The following is a 20,148-nucleotide window of genomic DNA, read 5'->3' as shown; positions in this document are numbered from 1 at the left end:
ATTCCTGGACTGGAGGCTTTTAACGCTCTAAAAATAATTAACATACGGATAACTCTCAAATTGACATGTGTATTAAATTACTTTGAGGTGTTTCAAAACAAAACATAGCTACTTAAATTAACTTGGACCTTCTAATCTCTCTCTGGCAGAAATAGCTCATCACTGAAACACCCTGGTTTATCAAAATGAAAGCACTTTGTGTTTGAGTCATTCAAATAAGTTTTAGACCATGTCTACCTTTCTTCTTTGAACGTCAGTACAGATTTCTAAACGTTTAGTGCCGAAACTCTTACCCATTCTTACCCATTACCAAAGTAATTCACAGAAGTGAAGTATTTTCTACATGTTTAACTGAACTGAGGTTATAGAGAAGGGTATAAAATCTTTTCAACACAACCTTATTTATAAAAGCAAACTGTTCACTTGTTAAAACATTCATACTCTTATTTTGTTTTATTATCATTTGAGAGACACCCGTCTCATTTTGTGTTTGGTTGAATGAAAATAACTAAGATAAGAACAAATTTAAATGTCTCTGCTTAGACCAAATTCGAAGAGCCTATTTTGGCTACAGAGTCCAATTTTGTAGCGTGGCTTTAGGATTACTTCATGAGTAGCTGAACTAAAACAGCCCTGAAAGAGGATGACGACGGATGGAGCGTGTTTTGAAGGTGATGTTCTCAAATAATGGCTAATTAATCCCCATAATTTTTGAAATGTGTCTAAATGTAGCTGATACTTACCATGTATATGCTAGTTCTTGCACTACAATCTTAAAGTATTATCGAGCAACTATCACGTTGCTACCATCAGAGCCTCACACTGGCCCACGTCTGGTTGTGCTAATAGTGCAGATTTACATACTATTTGTAATAAATACCGGAGCATGAAAGCCCACACACACAAATGTGTCTTGTGAGGAATGGCTGTGGTATAAAACCCGCCTCACCTGCTCAAAGCAAGCTGCATCCATACAGACATGCACTAACACCCGAGCACAAATCCTTCAAGTATCCCAGCAACAACCTTTCCAACACAAACACATCCAAGCACAGTAAACACAGTCTTTCCTACCTGTTTGTGCATCTCAATGTTGAGACCATAGGACATTTCATAGTACTGCAGAGATAAAAACAAAAACAAACGACAGAGCATTTAGTTCATGGCGCACATTGACATTCAGTTTTTGCATAATAATCTCCCGTTGAACATCTGTTGCTCAGCAAACCCATATGTTGCCATTTATCACTGTGGTTTCCATGAAAGCTGGAATAATCAAGTGGAGAGATTTGAGATGCGCAGAGGAAGAGTGTGCTTTGAGCACAACAAGTGTGTGTGACATAGTAATGAGGCAGTTATGTCTAAGATGGGTTACAGTATGTAGCATCACTGTCTCGGTGTGTCTGCGTGTATGCCGGTGCAATTTTACCGTTTTGCAAGGTCCAAGCACGACTGTCAAATGAGCACAACTGTGTGCATATATTGCTATACGCTGCTTTCCCCTCTGGTTGCGTGGATGTAGGTGTGCCAATGAATAATGATGCATGGCATCAGAATAATGAGACTCTGTGGATGCCTGCACCATCGTGATGTCTCTGCATCTGTGTGTATAAAGCACGCTCACCTAAACTTATTTCACACCAACAACAGTCTGGGGATGGAAATCTGTAGCACTACAAAAGGGAAAATGAATCCAAAACACAACCTGACTGGAATGTTATTATGCGGGCCCAACAAACATCAGAAGGGTTATACTGTAACTAAGCTTCAGTGTCGTCTATAGAGCGTTCATACTTTCTTGAGAATATTTACCGAAGAAATGCCGTCTCTCATTGTCTTGATCGGTTTTCTCTCAAATTACATCCTGAACTGACCGAAACATTAACAAATCTGCAAACATAAAATTTGAAATACTTAAAAATGAACTTCATAATCAAGATTAAATGTACATCTCATGACCTGTTAAGGTCAGTAACAACAAATCCATGTCAAGGTCTAGTTCTCCTATCAGAATAGCTGTCGGTGCATCTGCACGTTTCTGGACACAAGTACAGTAAAGAGTGTGTAACCCCCTTCCTATACGCCTGCCACCACTGCACATGTGCCGTTCCTAAACGTGTGGGTCTCTCTCCGCCGCGTGTTGTTCTTTGTGTGCATCAGTGATATTCTTGGTGGTAAGCACAATACGGACAGCGAGGATTCGTCATGGTGACAAAGGCTGCCACAGGACGGGCAACGCTCTGACTGATGAGATCGAGACATGGCTCTTCCTTCCTCTCTGTATTCTCCTGCTCATTTTCACTCGAGTGCTCTCTTCTCTCCATTTATTCCCTGCCTGATTCAGTCCCTCCCTCACACTCCAATCTCTATCTTTCAGAGGCTGTCAGGCTGCCTGTCCTGCCCCCTCCCTGTTTTTTTCCCCCTCCTAGTTACTCCATTCCTTCTTCTTTTAAGTCATCAGGTTTGTCTCACTCGCGGTTTCAGGACATTTTTTTTACTGTCTGGTTTCACTCGCTTGCAATCATTCTGCATCTCAATCAATCTATAAGCAGCTTCGCGTCTAAATTTAAATCCTATTAACATGACCAAGGACAACACATTCAGACCATATACTGCACAAGGTCTAGATTATACAATGAATCTAAATGTAAGGTACAGAACAAGACAAATATGGATTCAGACCCCAGGGCAGATTTTGAAGAGACTCGATACATTTTCATGTGTTGTATCTCTGGTTTTCTCTTCAGGCTGTGACATGCTCCAACATATTTTACTGCTTCGGTGCCAGTGTTGGTTTTCCCTCAAGTATATATTAAAATTGAGTCAGGGAGTATGTGAAATGCCTGGTATTTTCTCGTTAGCCCAAAGAAAAAAACCTGAACTACGAGCCTACAACTATAAATACAAAAAGCAACAGCCGGGTTTAATTAAGGTAATCGGAAAACGCTGCTGTGATTGAATTGGTTCAGCTGGCAACAAGTCAGTCAACCCTGACTGATAGAGTAAAAGTAGTCTAATGCTCTTAGGCGCATCCTGTAGGTTTTGTTTCAAGTGGGTCAAATTATCAGTCAGCGCCTAACAGACAAATTGACGGGGGAAATTAGGTTCAGATGTGACAACCGCATTATTAAAACTGGGAAGGATGGTGGTGAACCATCCTGCTGGTGGAAGAAATGTGGTTAAGAACCATCTTTAAATGACTGTAATCCAAATCTAATATTTACCACCTTTTGAGCATTTATTTTATGCAATATTTCCATAGTTCTTCAAAAATAACAATGATTAACAGACAAATATTTATAATTCATAGCAAGCATGTTACAAGTCAAAGAGAAAATGGATAAGGGCTTTTTAACACAAAATATGCAATGCAATAGCCCCAGGGACCTCGTATTAGAACAAAGTAAAATGGCACAACACAATTATACTCCTAAATATATAATGACACTGGTCCATCTTTGAATAAAGTTCCTGTTTAATTCTTTCCAAAAGGGATACTGAATTATCTTGTGCATGATTCCTAAATTAATACCTTCCAAAAATGCAAATTAATTCCTTTGTTACGCAGAGATCTTTACTAACCCTGCCTCTCTTTCTCTTTGTGAGTCATGATATAATGTCTTTGAATTAACTACAGAGGTATTTAGGTGGGGAAGAAACATGTTTTTGTAAAATGATGTTAAATCTGATCCATTAAATAGGAAATAATTTATATTTCTAAGTGATAAAATTAAATGAATAAAAGAATCAATAATAATAATAACAAAACCCACTGTAACCTCAACAGAGCGGTGAGTCAACAGAGCACCAATCAGGCTTTCACTTATACTCATTTATTACTGGGCTTTGACCTACGCACTCCCCCTTTGTCAAATTCTACTTTTCTTTTTAAGATGTGTTTCACAAACTCATTTGACTGAACTTTCTTTTAATATGGCAATTAAATCTAAGAAACAATAAACATAAAGAGCAGGAATGTTCCTTGATGAACGTAGAAGTCTTGACAGCAGAAAATAAACAATTTAAAGGTTATCCCTCTTTGGGCATCAAAATGTATGTTGCTAAACAATGTTGGATTTTTAGTGATGGGAAAAACAAGCAGTTTGTTGATGTATTTATAGACTGAAAAAAAAGTGTGAATTTCTTTTAGTTTTGATACATTAAATGGACTTGAGAATGAAAAATCTGATATCTCACGACTTGACATGGAAAAAAAGGTAAAGTTGTTTGATATTAAACCCTGCCTGATTTGTTGGTGCATCACAACACCTGGGTCAGGTTTTGTGATTATCATCTACATTATCAAACACTGTGCAGGAGTGCAATGAGGCAACATAGATCAATAGGCTTCCGCTATGTCGAAGCCTATTGATCTATGTCGATGTTGCTAAAACTTTGGTAAATTACTCAATATGTTTAACAATTATTCTTCTAGGATGGTCTTGCTTCACTGATTCCAAGATGATAATTGCAGTATTTATTTAAAACAATAGATCAGGAAGAACTGGACTTCACTTTACACATACTGTATGAATTGACCGAGATAAGTGATTTTGTGTGTTTACAAATGAGGCAACAGCAAGTGGGAGCAATTTAAACGTATAAAACTTAATCTTCATAGGACAGAAAAAAAGTTACTCAAAAGCTGTTTGAGTAAAAAGGCATCTTTTAAACAATTAAAGCAAGAATGCAGGGAGCAGCCTTGGAGCGGATACTTTGTTTTTGACCAGACAAAGCAGCTGGACAGTAGCTGACAAATGAGTTGTGAGATGTTTAGCGAAATACTGCCAACTACGATTGATTCAAGGCAGCAGGAAAAATGAGAAAAAGACTTGTAGTTTTTGCCAGACAATCCATTTTTATACAATTTTGCCCCACTCATCCGACCCCAAAGCGGTCGAATTTTATTGATACCTAATGGAAAAAATGCTTTAAATAATAACAGGATAATAGTCAAAAAGAGCACCAGTTTAAAATGTTTTGGTGATAAACCAAAGTAATAAAGGGTCCTCTGAGTTAAAATACAGCAGAGGAAATCTTGCTTTTAATTTTGTGTTAAGAAAGAAATCATTACTGATAAAAAGTAACATTTCCACAGATTCTACTGTCACATATTCGCATGGTGGAAGTCTGTAAAAATAGGCTTAAATTTTGAAAAAAAATTAAGCACATTTTCAGAAAAATTAAGTCCAGTTCTGTACATCAAGTGTGTGTGTGTCACTTATGGTGTGCGTCTGCTTCATTTATTGAGATCAAGGGTGTAAAAGTCAGCTGTGTCAGATTATTGAGTACAGTAAATTACTTTTGCTGTGAAGTCACGTCTATTTTTTGTTGCTACGCATAATGATCACCCAACAATCAGGTGATAAACGTTGAGTGATACAGTGCCTTACAAATGTATTCACCCCCACTTTGCTTTTTACCCATTTTTCTATATTGAAACTTATAATTTAAATGTTTTTTTTTAATCTTGTGATGGATCAGCACAATATACTCTAGGCTGATGAAGTGAAATGACCAAAGACGAAAGAGCTCTCCAAACAGATCAGGGACAAAGTTGTTGAGAGTTACATGTCAGCGTGGGGTTGTAAAAAATATCCACATTTTTGATCTTACCCTGCAGCACCATCAAATCCATCATCTACAAGTGGAAAGCACCTGGTAGCACAACAAACCTGCCAAGCGATGGTTAGGGTTAGCCCACCAAGACTCACAGACTGAGCAAGAAGGACATTAATCAGAGAGGCAGCGCAGAGACCAAAGGTAACTCTGAAGGAGCTGCAGAGCTCCACAGGAGACTGGAGGATCTATTTATAGGACCACGATAAGCCGTACGCTCCACAGAGCTGGGGTCTATGGAGGAGTGGCCAGAAAAATGGCATTACTTAGTGTAAAAAATAAGAAAGCACGTTTTTAGTTTGCCAAAAGACACGTGGGTGACTCCCAAATGTATAGAGGGACGCTCTCTGGCCAGATAAAATACTTTTGCAAGGCACTTTATATTTGCTGCTTTTGCAAATGCTCAAATAAAGATTAGCTCAATAAATCAGAAGATGGGTCAGATTGCCCTCTAAGTCCATTTGGCATTTTGAGATGGGTGGATCTTTATTAGTGCAGACAGAGCTCCAGCATAGCTGAACATTACAGTCATTATTGCGTCACAGCTGCAATGTTCGAGTTGTGCAGATTGGTGGTAGTGATACCTCTGTGGGGTTTATATGACATCCCAGAACGGTGATGTTGATGATTTAGTCCTTGGATTGGTCCAAAAATTTTGTATGAGTTTTGGAACTCACATTTCATAAACACTGTATAGAAGGATAGTAAAGAAAAACTGGGGCGTAGTGACTTAAGCTGTGTGTCTTTATACAGCGTGGAAAACACAAACCATGTGACTGGAGGAATTAGAAAAGAGGCTGTATGAATTCAAGAGTTTCTGCCCAGGAAGGGAAACCACATGTTTTTTTTTTTTTACTGTGACCCTATCCTTTACCCTGTTGTCTCTATGCCTATCCTTTACCCTGTTGTCTCTATGCTTTATTGTGACTAAATGTCTATCATTCTGTGTGTGCTGTCATGTTTCCCGTCCTGAGCTTTCCCTCGTGTTCCCCATATCCACAACCTCTTCATCTTTCTTGCCAATTATCAGTTTTCTCTCTTTTCTGTTCCCTCTCTGTTTTTTACCCATTGTTGCATCACTCTTGTCTCGGTCTCTTACACTGCAATACTCATTTCTATCCATCATGTTACTACTTTTTATTTTCTTCCAGCTGATTTATTTCACTCTACTCACATTTCTTCTCTCTCTCTCCTTTTTACCCACCTTACCTACAAGTTGCCCTTTTTTTCCCAAATTTTCTATACAGAGATTGGCAAAAGTGCTCCCATGCTGTTACGAACATATGCATTCAGCGAATCTCTTGCACAGAAAAATGAACTTATGCTTTACACAGACACAGAACTGAAAACCTGCATTAAAACAAACAACAGTAAAAAAAAAAGATACTTGGGAAGCCTTTTGTGCTTCTAGGTATGCCTTTCCTCCTGTCCTTAAAACATCTCTCCTTCAGGTTTTTCCTTTCTCTCCATTTTACTCTTTTTAGATTACTTCCTGTCTGTCTGCTTATTAATTTTCCACTGTCATTTGCCATCAGCCTTACTCGTCTTTCACAAAAACAATTTTTTTCCTTAAATACATCGGGACTAGGTAGTAAAAGACAAAGTCCTAGTATTTGAAGACAACCATGCAGCTGTCCCTTTTAATGCTACAGTAAGCATGTTTAACGTGTTTTAATTGGTGCTACATAAATAAACTGAATTGAACTGAACAATAATTAAGTAGTTCTATGGATATTATTGATTCTTTTTTTTTTTTTTTTTTTTTTTTGGTACAGTGAATTCATAATGGTTCCTTTACATGTAGTAGCAAAATGTCATAGGGTAGTGGGTTTGCACAAAAAAAAAAAAAAACAGAAGAAAAGTTACAATTGTTTTCGGGATGGCGGTAGGATAATAGCTAGTAAGGTGGGGACCCTGATTGAGCTGATTTCAATTTGGGTTTTTTAATTGCAGTGAATACTTATATCCACATCACACAATGAATATATATTAATGAATAATACCTAACTATATTTTCACAAAAGAGTTTTGTTAAATTTAAAACTTTTTCTCAGTAAAACAAAGTCCTTGTTACTATTTAAAATTAAATTACTGCAGGCTATATCAATCCACCTACAAGCTGGTTTGCCCAATTGCTAAGGTGCCTGGATAATTTCCAAACAACATATCATCTATGATGACAGACTGCGACTAAACTCCACTCTTGGAAGATATATAGTGGGCTGCATTAGATGGGGTGGTTCCACTCGCTCTGCAGCTTCAAGCAATGTGCTATGTACTATGATTTGTATAGTAACGTGGACGTTGTTTAGCTATTAAAACAGTGGCACATTTCAAAAGAGTGTTGTGCAAGTGCAGACATTTAATATACACTAATATAGTGTTGTAGTCCATGAAAATCCTTTTTTTATGTTTTAAATTCCTAAATCCAAATGTACCACAAGGTTGATTTTTGTGTAGTCACATTGATTTGATATATTTATACATCAAGAGAAAGTACTATCATCGATGGGCAACTTACTTAGAAAAGTAAGTACCGTAGTAGTTTTAGGACTTAATTATTATTGCTTATTAACAGGCTACAAATAGCTATGACACGGGAATAGCAATAAAAACAATACTCTTCAAGCAATATAACCAAATAAAGACACTTTGTAGTAAAATTAAACAGGGGTTACATTACACCATTCTAAACAACAGCCAGGTAGAATGTACTTTAAGTATTTTGTGATTATGACAGTAATAATAACAGTATACCACTGAAGTACAAAATAAGGCAAACCCATTGTAAACATATCTTAAAACAAAACTTCAAAACTACTTCTGACCATTGATTAAAAACACAATCAACACTCTAAACTAAAGCTACTAACTCTCCACTCACTTATTTATCTATCCATCCAGTAGATCTTTGCCTTTGACTTGAGAAAATGTAAAATAGTGACTACACTTTCAGTTTTCTATGTATAAAGCTTGTTACTCCACATTACTCCAGACTTTTTGAATTGAGAAAGCTTCCTGGAGAGGAAGTGAAACATCTTCAACTACGGAAAACAAGTCCAGTTGCTTTGTTTTTTACCTTTTTTTGGAATCAGCTTTCTATGCTGTCTGAATTTTCAAGGCTCTCCTGCATCACATTGTGAGTCTCTTCCTGTTGGTCTACTCTGTCTGTGAGTGCAATGCATGGTGAAGACCCGCCAACCTTAAGCCTCCTCAGTTTCTTGCTCTTTAGAAAAGTCGCTTTAATTGATGGAGTATGGTAACGCGGCGTTATACTGTACGTAACGTAGCGGCATTCCCATATTGAGAAAAGTAATTAGTTAAGGTGCCCACATACTTGTGTGGACATGAGTCCATGAATGTCCGCTCATACTCAATGTAGACTCTCAGGTACACGCAGAGCTCAATTTCTACGACTGTCTACACTGTGTCCAAGTATAAACTCCTTGGTGTCAAGAAGTCTTCACCTCAAACTGTTTTATATGTCACACCAAGTTTGATACACTGAGCTGCTTCAAGCAGGCGGCTGCAAGGACGCGCGGCATCGCAGTCTATCTCGGTGCGCACTGACAGGTGTGCAGTGGGAGCCTACATTTTACCATCCCGTCCCCCGCTTCGTTCTGCTGGCAGAAAGAGCGGGAATTGCAGGAATTTATCACAAGAAATGTAGGCAATAGGTACGATTGACTATGAAGGCAAAAATGTCCACGGAGAGTCAGCGCAGAGAGTTAGCGTGGCTCACAGTATGTGCACAGTACGCCCGAGTATGTGGGAGCCTTTAGATTGTTAAGCCGTTATTTTCTAATGCCGTAACTGAGGGGTGTCCAAATTTTTTCCCACGTGAGCCCAAAATTATCAAGTTAAATGAACTCATGGGCAAAAAAAAAAAAAAACATATATGTTGTGATTTTTAGTTACCTGCTCTACAAATGATAATTTCAATTAAAGAAATTTGCCAGATTTTCTGTAGGAACGGGATGTGTAAATCACTGTAGAACCAAAGTTAGAAACAAGTTTGGCTCATTTGCTTTATTAAAAGATGGTCCACCAGTTTGTAAATTACTTCATGCTCGGTTGAAAAACCCTGAAGGACCCAAAAGAATATCAGGACAAGTCAGATTCAGTCACAGAATGGTATAATGGATGAATAGACTTGAAAAAGTACTTTACTGAAATTAAAAACTTGCTAAGTGTTTCACATTTTTCACATTAGAAAGTGCAGTGGGAGTGCAGAAAAACAAAGGCCAGATAGAATGAAGAATAGATCAGTCCATTGTTGCAATAATGATCCCAATAAAGCTTGAGCTTTTGAATGGCCATAAATATTTTCACCAAAGAAAAATCCAATTAAAAAATAAAAAACTTTGTCCAGGCAGCCGTAAAGTTTGCACACAAGTAGCAACAACATCATGAAATAGAATGTAACAGAGGTATGAAGATCCACTCTGCAATGTCAGAGACAAAGTCAGAAGGTCACAGCTGTGGAGTCTTTAATTTAATAAAAACCGAAGGCAATTGCTTTCTCTTGAAGATTAAAGACTGACTGATTAAAACATCCTTCTGACATTATACTTTCCAGTTTTTATTTAAGTTCCTCTAATGGAAAAAAGATGAAGAATATCTTTAACTGAGCCAACTTTAAATTCCTGTGAGACAGAACACTCTAAATGTTTATTTTTTTCCTTTTCCTTCATTGCTACTCTCCATTTCTTGCTTTCAAAGAGAAAGGGCAATGCAAGCAGGACGAAAACAATAAACATGGGCCGTGTCTATGTTTATTGAATATGTGCAATAAATGAAAGATGTTTAGATCTTTAGATGGCGTTGTGCATCCAGTGACCAAAGACAGGAGATTTTTATTATCTGATTAATTGAAATTATTTCATGAAGTGCTTGAATTTAGGAGCCGATATGGTATTTTAGAAATCATGTTTTCAAGATTTAAAGTCAGGTCACATCCTTTCTTTGCAGTGGATTTTTTTTTTCTGGCTCAAACTAGTTCTGTCAAACAACAAATAATACTCTAGTGCTACGACACTACAGATAAACAAATAGAAGATGTACTTGCTCCGTCTCTGGCATTGCAGTTTTTCTGTACAGTCAAATTAACGTCCCGTCTTTCGGTTTTTGGACACAGAAACGCAGCCAAAAAAAAAAATAAATAAATCCCATTTTCAACTTTCCAGTCTTTTTTTTACATAAATATACATAAATGCATATTTATCTTTCAAATGATCTAAATACCACAACTTATAAATACTCCAAATATTTCACAACAGTCTTTTTATGCGGTGAATGAAATATTACTGCTACTAAAGCAAAAGAGTGCATCATTTAGCTTACCGTATTTTTGGGACCATAAGGCACACCGGATTATAAGGCGCATTACATATTCTTCCTATGGGTGTAATATCACCCAGTCTCTGTCAGGAAAGCCTAAATTAAACAGGATTTTTATATTTAATTAACTTACTTGGTTTATTGTTTCTAGCGCGTACTCCGGAAGCAGGTTGCCTTACATAAATGCACTTCTAGTTTAGACATTACAGTCAGGCAGTCTTGTAGACAGCTCAGGGGTCCGATCAGGTAGTGTACTCCAAATATCCATTTAGCGGAGCGGCTTTGTTGCTATCATACTTACACATTTAAACGAATTTTTGAGCCTGTTGCACCGCATTAAATCGGTCAGTAAGCACAACAGTAATCATATATAAGGCGCACCATGAATTTTTGAGAAAATGTAAGTATTTTAAGCCTTAAAATACGGTATTTTTATCATAACATACAACAATGCAACAGAAAGTGCAAAATAGATGGCATGCATCTTGGGATTTGTAACTTTACATTTTTAAAAGTTATTCCACATTCATATGTGCGCAATACAGCAAAAATGGCTGTATAATAAGCAGGTTTTAGCAATGAAGCACTCACGGTGAGCACAGAACCAGTCCCGTTCCAAGTTTTTGTTTCACAGATTAACACTTAAAATTCAAAATGCAAACAGCAGAGACTTTATCAGTCTTTAAAACCAGCTGTATTAACCTTACAATAATGTTTTTTTTCCCAGTCTGGAAAAATAGGAACTCCTGTGAATGGGCGGTGGAAGGAAACCAGGCAAGTGAAATGTAGTAACAGTTGTCCTGTGGGTGTATGCCAGACAGCAGCAGAGTGACTATTGTAGTATTGTGCTCCATCTGTATAGCAAGCCAGCAGCAACACACTGTGGCGAGCTGTTAAAACACACAGTTGCAAACCATTTTATAAAATAATTTGTATTTCAACACTGTATGGTGCAGTCTAACAATTTCACATGCATTTTCAACCATTCTCATAGCCTACATACTGAAAAGAAAACCCATTACTTCACAGTAGGACATTGTCCTAGGAGTAACAGGTGCACAACATAAATTATATCATGGTACATTAACAGCTGCAGGACTTTGCGCTATGACTAATAACAGCTCTGTCTGCAGAGCTAAAACTGAAGCACTACAGTGTGTTTTGTCTTTTTCAGTCACCTTTTAATGGATTCATACTCTCTTGCTTCCCCAACGTTTAATTATACCTTCAAGGCCCGCTTCTCACCGCTCTTATATAAATCCCTCTGTTGTGTCACAGTGATCTCATTCAGGATTCTCTGAAAACTCTTTGCTCTGTTTGAAGCTTTTTACACACAGGCTGCAGAAGCCCTGTGTGTGTGTGTGTGTGTGTGTGTGGGGGGGGGGGGGGAACCATATTACTGATGTCAGTAACCAAGGACAATAGGCCATATGAGCGTACCGCCCACAGACACGGACAATCATGTGTATATAAGTACACTTAAATGAAAGTTGATTACTGAACTGTCAAAAGAAAAAACCCTGTAGTCTTGAACTCACTTTATAATAATATCGCTCATATCTAAAAATGTGCTTCAAATAGGTTTTAATGCGAAGATAAGGATATATGTGAAACATATATGTGGACGTTGTTATAAAGGTTGTTCAATTTACAGTGTTACAGGGTCAGGACAGACCAAGTTACTTTTCCTGTGATGTCACTGTTCTTTTTTTTCCCCCTTTTCCACACTGCACTCACCAGTTAAATGATCTATACGGTCTGTGAGCACGTCCAAGAGGTCAAACAATTGTTTGACCAAACAATTGTTTGACCTCTTGGAGGTGAAAATAAAGACTGAAAAATATGGTGGCAATTGTTTGACCTCCAAGAGGTCTAACAATTGGGTTGCCTTTCCATTGGAGCGACTTCAAGCATTTCGACATGCTAAAGTGAGTGAACCTTCATCAGTGTAGAAGAATGTCTGCATAGTGTAGCATGAGGTTCTATGTTGTTGGGTGACTGCTGTGATATTTGGGTGGCATATAGTTCTGTAGCACCATTACTGCTGATGCCAGATGTTTACACACACACACTGTATATAATAAAATGTTTTCAGAATAATGGTTAGCAGTACAACTATGAGATTGATTTTAAGCATTCTATTTGTTTTCTATAAGTTGCCACCATATTTTTGTAAGTCTTTATTTTCACCTTCAGCTAATCCAATATTATCCATGGTTAGGCTGTCGCTTCATGCTTGCTCGGTATGAGGGATTGCTGCAAAGCCATGGACAATGCAGACGACTCTCCCTGTAGCTCTACGCTTCTTCTCCAGGAGTGAATGCTGCTTAGTTGTCGGGACTTTGAAGAAATCAACTGGTTCCCTAATATAGGACATTTTTGACCAATATGTATAATCTGACTCAATCTGTAAAATATGATTGAATTTGACTTTGTAAAGATGACACGTTTCATGAATTGGCGCTATAAATAAAATTGAATTGAATTGAATTAGTTTATCCATACCTAGCAACTAAGCACAGTGATGTACAGCTGAGCACCAGACATGCTACAGGAGCAGCAGGTTTTTTTTCTTCAAACTACAATTAATCACTATAAACAGCCTTCTATTTAAGGTCTAGAGCAGATCCAAATTCAGCTCATAGATAATTTGAATGATGGAGTGACATAATACTAACTCCAACATTACACACTACAAACACTGCTTCCCCCAAAACCTCAAGCTGAGCTCAACTGATTAATTGTTCCTGTTATTTTACTTGCAATTCATAGATGTCTTAAATCCATTTATTGTAGAGCCAGCACGCGTCTCCAGGCTTCGACAGGACTAACATGTGCAACTCAATTTGCAAGAAACAGAACAGGGTAAAGTCTCTGGAGCTTTAAATTGTTACAAACGCACATTTATGAATTTAGATCTACCTCGCAGTCACCAACTAACTCTTTTTTTTTTTTGCCTTACTTTATCTCTAATGTCATTCCAGCCGGCGGGTTACTTTAGATAAAACAGGTTGCAAAGTTTATTCTCTGCTGCATTCTACCCTTCTAAACATGTTTCCCATCTAATGCCGTCACCAAGTAATAACGTACACGCCACGCCGTCGTCATCAGGGCACAACAGACACAAAGCATTCCTTGAAATCTCTCAACAAGCTATCATTTCTCTCTCCCCTCTTTATGTTTCTACCTTCATGCTGCCGTCTCCCTCCTACTTTCCACTCTTTCATTCTTCAGGGAGTATTTGCTCCTCCGTTCTCCCCTCCCAGCTCCACCTCCATAGTGTTGAGAGAGAGAGAGAGAGAGAGAGAGAGAGAGAGAGAGAGAGACACTGGTGCCAGACTTTCTCTCTCTCTTCTGTGTTTTTCCCCACCTCTTCTGTGGATTCGACAAAGAACGCTGGAAGACTTAAAAATAAGCTTTAGGAAGTTGGCCTAATCCAAGGTGATTTATCTAAATGGGACATATGTGCGTGTGTGTGCCTTCACGTGTGTTTGCATTCATACCGTGTGTGTTTGTGTGTACACAGGCATGTGGGTGGGAGTCTGTGGGTGGGTGTGGATGTGTGTATAAGCCTTAACAAAAGCATTGTTCATAGATGTCTCTTGGGTGAAGTTGTCTCTTTCATCTGCCCACCCACACACACTCAGACACATACAGTACCGCCGATGTTAAACGGGGTGTCTTCTGCTCATTTCTGGCTCCATATTCTAATTCCTGCGTTGGATCAGCTGGAGGGGCCGTCTACTGGGACTGAGTTTAGTGAGGGTGTGAGAGGTCAAAGAAATGAGGCTACTTCTAAAACTGACAGCTACTTGAATTGCTGTGACAAATAAAACAAAACACAGTGTTAGATTTTTTATATTGCTTAATCCGAACAGAACTAGGCTTAAAGTGTGTAAAGGTTATTGATTATTTTATTTTCAATAACATCGCAATTATTGGTGATTAGATGAAAAATTAAAGTATTCTGTGGTGTTCTTTAAAAAAACTGCAATTGTTTTTTACATTCTAATCTCAACTTGAGTGGTTATAGATAGCTAGTTTTTAATTTTTTTATCTGTTAAAGCTTATCTTCATCAAATAAAGCAATAAGAAAAATGAGTAAGACAAACCAACGGATTATGTTTTATTAGAACATGACACTTTTGCAGAGTTCATTTCTTGGACTTGTGGTAGTTTCTGTGGGTTGTGTCTTCTAACTTGTTAGGTATTTCTAGCATCATATTTCCACCTACATGTTTAATTTCAATAGCAGCTGGAAAAATTGTTAACTGCAAGTTGTAAAGCCCTTTTGTCAGCATAAACTCAATCAGCAAGGACGATATACAGTCATATTCAATAAATTTAAATATTACTAAAAAGCTCATTTATTTCAGTAACTCAATTCACTAAGTGAAACACATTACATAGATTAACATAGACTGATGATGTTTTAAAGCCTTTATTTCTGGTAATTATAATTTTTTTTCACCTCCAGCTAATAGAAACACAGCATTTAAGATTAGAATATTGCATCAGACCAATAAAAAAGCAACATTTTTCATACAGACATGGGGGATTAATGAAAAGTATGTTAAATACCGGTTTATATGCAGCTGCTTTTTCAAAAGCTACTTTTAATATGACAGACAAGCCTCTTAGAAATGCATATTCTAATTTACTGAATATGACTGTACATGTGCACTTTCACCCATAGACAAATAGGCTGTACAGAAGCATTTCACAGCCAATTTACACAAATTCCTGTCTATTTTTGTGTGTGCAGTTAAATTTATGATTCAGGAGAAAAACTTTTTTATGCGAGTTATGCAGTTAACACGATTAAGCGCAACCACTATGAAAGATGTTATGGGTCGAATGAGGAACAGAAGGAAAAGCACGGCAGCTTTAACCTCGACCTTCAGCTAGACTGTAGCTGGATGTGCTGAATCAGATATATGTCAAAAAATCCTAACGACAGAAAAAAATAAAACACCAAATATTTAAAATGGATGTTTTAGGAAGTGCGTTATCCGAACCTTGAACTACACCAGCTTTTCTTCACCGAGCGAGTCTCGTGTTGGAGCAGCATGTTGAGGCTCTAGATGGGGTAAACAGCTATTTTTGCAGAATGTCACTAATGACATTCTGCACTGTGATTTAATTGGGTCACAGTCGCCATACTAACTCAGCCCACTGAAGAACTGTAGCGTGTTATTTTACTGCACATTAAAGCTATTGGGTTTTCAGGATTTCACATCACATTGACTTTATTAACTTTAATGAAGTATCACACTGGCACTCTGTACTGACAAATTCCTAATCTTTAAATGTCTCAGCTTGAAATTGTGGACAAAATTATCTTAATCGCGATGTACAAAAGAAAGCACCTAAAAGATGGCAGAAACAATAACAGATTTTCAGTAATTGCAACAGAAACATCCTCTTTTTTTCACCCCCGGCTCATACCAGTGAGGAATGTATTGTTTTTTGTTTTTTTTTATTTCAATACTTAATTTTCACTCTAATTGAAAAAAAAAGCTCTAATAGTATTATAGTGAATCATGTTTCTATTCAAATTCACATATGAAGGGCAGAATAAAATAATTTTCCTGGCAATAACACAAACAAACTTATTAATAATTCAAGGATTGACACCCAGCAAGGTGATTTTACCTACTCACTTATGAAGGACCCTGAGACTGAAAATCCTCCTTTTTCTGATGATCAGGCTAAGCTCGAGGAGGCACACACTGATCTATAACATTTGTGATAAGTTTATACTCCCAAAACACAAAAAGCAAAATAATATGTTTATATTTCTCTGTTGTTGTCTCCATGTTATTGCATCTACTAAGTCAGCCATCAGGGAATACCAAAGGCCTGCAATCATATATTTTGATTAAATGAAAATATTTTTATATCAGAGTATATTAAATACAAATAATTCGATTATTTTTTTAACCTCTCTAAATACATAGAATATGTAAACAGTATGCTGGGTCTGCTTTATCTTGAGCCGATCATCACATAGAGGGATCTAGAAATTAAGCTTGCCATCGTTACATAATTTGTCATAATACGTCATGTAAATAAACTCAGAAGAAAACAAAACACGTGTGCCTTTTAAGAAAAAAAAACATTTACTAGTTTGCAGCCAATATTGCAGTGCACACCAGCAGACTGACTTCTCCGCTGGGTGATGACTAAATCCACTGACATTCAGCCTCTGCAGCTCTCCCGGCAGCCCCTTTGATGCTAGTGGCGGGCAGAATAACTGGAAAGTGCCAAACTTGAATTTGAGAATGCCTGCATTCACAGCATTTTCCCAACAGGAGAACCATCCCGTCTTTATGAATACTTTGTTTTTCCTTCTTCAGACAGGTTTAAGACGATTTAAACCGGCTGAATCCTCCCCTACATCTGGCCATACTTTAATCCCCAGGACCATCGCCCACTGGTGGATGGCAGAGCAACGTTTAGCTCAGCAACCCTTGTTCAGCTTCTGACCTCTTCTTTCTTGCTATCTTACATCACTTTGATTTCTTCCTCCACCTCCCAAGCTTTATTTACTCTGGAACCAAAAAAAAAAAAAAAAGAATAATAATCTGCCCTTTTCGTCTTTTCTGTGTCGTGTTTTCCTTTTTGTCCTTTTCTTTGTAAATGTCCTTGTTTTTTTCCCCCCTCATAATTTTTCTCCTGCCTGTGTCGGTGCCATTGTACCCTCTTCTCTCATATGTCTTTCATCAGTTTTTTTTCCATTCTCTCCTACCACCACCCCTTCCAGCTGCACCCCATCTTATGCCCCCCCTCCCTTCCTAAGCAGGCTGTGTAATGTTGCAGAGGAGAACACAGTGTGTCAGCCTGAATCAGACAGATGAGCTGGGAGAGGAGTAAGAGGCTGAGAGCACAGCATTAATCCACACACACACATACACACACACACACACACACACACACACACACACACACACACTTCATCCTGCCCGAGGGGCCGGACACGGAGAAAGCATAAACACACACACAAGGTCCCACTGTTCCAATAAATGCCCAGCGACTCAGTGATAAAATCCTAATACACATGATGATACTCTGTGAGAAAATAAAGCACTTCTTTATCGAGAAACAAAATTTGTAGGAAACCCAAATCAAAACAATAATAATTTTACAGTTTTTCCTACTGTCCTGCTGTTAGGAGATTATGTGAAGGGTTTGGCTTACAAAGTATTCATTTTAACTCTGTAGCTCTTATCTCCAAACTTTTAGAACATTTGAATGCTTTTTGCAAATAGTTGTTGATAACCCACTGTTTTACAGTTCAAAAGGTTATATACACACATTATGGACTTGAATGTTGAATGTATTATTTTAACCCTGACTTTAAACTGTTCTTTTGACACAAGTGTGATAAATGATGATACGACAAACAAATCAAACAGTTTTCTGAAACAAACACTGGGTGGATGAGTTTAAACTCGAGGTTGAATCTTATCTCTAACATATGGTGAAAATCATAAAAACAGGTTAAAATATGTACAAAAAACACAACTGCTATGGTTAAGTGCTCTTTAGTATGTAGAGGAACCACAATTAGCCAACAAAGTTATGCTGGCTTTATATTAGACCAGTAGTGATATCATCCTATCTTTATCAATAACAAACCATTTTTAATGTACGTTTTGCATCTTTGTCTCATAGGGAACATCCATGCTTTAGTCAACCATTTGACCCAAACTGGCCATCTCAGACTAAAGCAGATTGCTCAGGATTGTCAGGGAAACCCAGGAGCCACGAAGGCTGCTATGAACTGCAAACTTCAGGAAAACCGGTGTCAATGTCTACAGTGATGCAAATATTATATTGCCAAGGACTGAGGGAGTAGCAACCAAAAAGGCAGCATGGACTCCAAAATCAAAATCATTAAGCCTTCTAGAGAAAAGCTTTATGGCTAGACAAGATAAACATTGACCTGTTTGTCAAGTATGTTTGAAGGACTCATGGTTTTCAGACCTAAAAAAACCCATTAAACACTGTAATAGTAGCATTATTTTTACTGACACTAGTACTGGTACATCAGAGTCAATTTAGCGAAGAGCCGGAATGATAGAAGCAGCACAAATTAGAAACGGTATAACGTGTACACTTCTCATGTCCAACTACGTAATGAAATACTGTAACTCTGTCATTCTGTTGACAAAAGATAAAAAAAACTATAAACTATCTTAAGATATTTCTTCTTTGATAGATTGTCATTAAATACATTTCCTAATCCTCCTACAGAGGCAGAGAAACACAGATCCAGGGTACGTACACTAATTCATCACGTCTCACTTTCACATTGCTTTTATTTCAAAATTAGATGCAACAATATTTTTCCTCATGCCAGCAACTTGGTCTTTCATTAACATTGGACCCCTGTAGATTCCCTGCAGTGCATTAAAACGCGCGTACCCCAACACAGAGATGGAGAGGCCACCTAATGTGACCCCCGACTGTGAGCTGTCAACCTCCAGTGGATATGTCTCTTTTATACTTTATATTAAAAGGGGCCAGGCCGTCTTCCCTGTCCTCAGGACTTTAGTCTTGCGTTTGACGTGAGAAAATAAAGCAGGGCTGCAGAACAGTTAAGAAATCCATAAGGCGATAAAGAAGAAATGGCAGATTTTAGGGTCCAAAAAGCTGTTTTTGGTGGGTTAAAGAAAAATAAAACAGAGGTCAAACTAGCAGTGCTATGAAACGAAACACTAAGGACAAAGCCTCAAAGGCTGTCTATTTGCTCTTTCTAAAAATCCACCTCTCATAGGCAGAGCAGATCTCTCCAGACAGAAGTTCTGCCCTCTGTGTCGGCATGTGACCGACACATCTACGCCTCTCATTAGCCAAGGCTACAATGCAGCCTCATTTAAAAATACACGGTGGAAATCCAGAAGAGCCATGAAAACTGAGAGCCATGAATTATAAATATAACAGCCAGAGTGGAAATCAGACACAGACACTCACAATGTGAGTGTCTTGATGCATGTGTCTGTAGAGCCCCCACCCCACCATTATTCACCCACATCCCCACGCTCCAAAAAAAAAAAAAAAAAAAAAAAAGGATATTACATGTGTTTCTACCAGCTTTACTATGAAAGTGGCAGAAACTGTATAAAAGTTGTCTGCTGTTCAAAAGAAGCGCAGAGGGAAGGTCTGAGAATCGCACCGATGCAG

At 37.9% G+C, this 20,148-nt stretch overlaps 1 protein-coding gene across 3 annotated transcripts in view; it reads right to left on the bottom strand.

Annotated features, from left to right (window-relative positions):
- tle2b (TLE family member 2, transcriptional corepressor b) overlaps positions 1–20,148 on the bottom strand; it is a 105,306-nt gene that overhangs the window by 58,276 nt on the left and 26,882 nt on the right. For 2 of the 3 annotated variants that reach the window (XM_012877897.3, XM_036141256.1), the window contains exon 4: positions 1,075–1,119. In XM_012877897.3, the coding sequence (XP_012733351.1) occupies positions 1,075–1,119 (45 nt within the window). Of the gene's footprint in view, positions 1–1,074; positions 1,120–14,146; positions 14,168–20,148 lie in introns of those variants that run through there. The other variant, XM_036141257.1, reaches the window with a different exon arrangement.

Source organism: Fundulus heteroclitus, chromosome 9, assembly GCF_011125445.2.
Source record: "Fundulus heteroclitus isolate FHET01 chromosome 9, MU-UCD_Fhet_4.1, whole genome shotgun sequence".
Classification (NCBI taxonomy): domain Eukaryota; kingdom Metazoa; phylum Chordata; class Actinopteri; order Cyprinodontiformes; family Fundulidae; genus Fundulus; species Fundulus heteroclitus.
This window is presented reverse-complemented; position numbering and strand designations above follow the sequence as displayed.